We start from the raw sequence: 324 nt of genomic DNA on the forward strand, positions 1-324 counted from the left end.
CCGCGCTCCAAGGGGGGAAACTTTGCGGGCAGGGCGGCGGCGGCGGCAACGCGGAGCCACCGGGGCGGGTTGGGGGGGCCCCGCGGAGGGACCGGGGGTGTGGGCCGAGGGTCGCTGCTGAGGGGCGCGGGGACCGGCCCTGGGGACCAAGGGGGGGGACCCCCCGCCCGAGGAGGAGGCACAAAATGGCGCCGCGATTCAAACGCTGCGCGCCGGGAGCGGGCGGGGCGGCGGAGGGGGGGGGGCGGTGTCCCGGCGGGGTTCACTGCGCCTGCGCGCGGCCTCGCAAGATGGCGGACAGTGCGGAACTAAAGGTAAAGCGCA

General features: G+C 76.9%; 1 protein-coding gene across 2 annotated transcripts in view; it reads left to right on the forward strand.

The window, feature by feature from the left end:
- The first annotated feature begins 282 nt into the window (after positions 1-282).
- Positions 283-324, forward strand: part of PIAS1 (protein inhibitor of activated STAT 1) — a 66,575-nt gene continuing 66,533 nt past the window's right edge. For both annotated transcript variants that reach the window (XM_027688197.1, XM_027688198.1), the window contains exon 1: positions 283-314. In XM_027688197.1, coding sequence (XP_027543998.1) covers positions 291-314 — 24 coding nt within the window. In that variant the 5' untranslated portion in view covers positions 283-290. The remainder of the gene's footprint in view (positions 315-324) is intronic.

Source organism: Neopelma chrysocephalum, unplaced genomic scaffold (assembly GCF_003984885.1).
Source record: "Neopelma chrysocephalum unplaced genomic scaffold, ASM398488v2 Primary Assembly neopelma1_75, whole genome shotgun sequence".
Taxonomy (NCBI): Eukaryota; Metazoa; Chordata; class Aves; order Passeriformes; family Pipridae; genus Neopelma; species Neopelma chrysocephalum.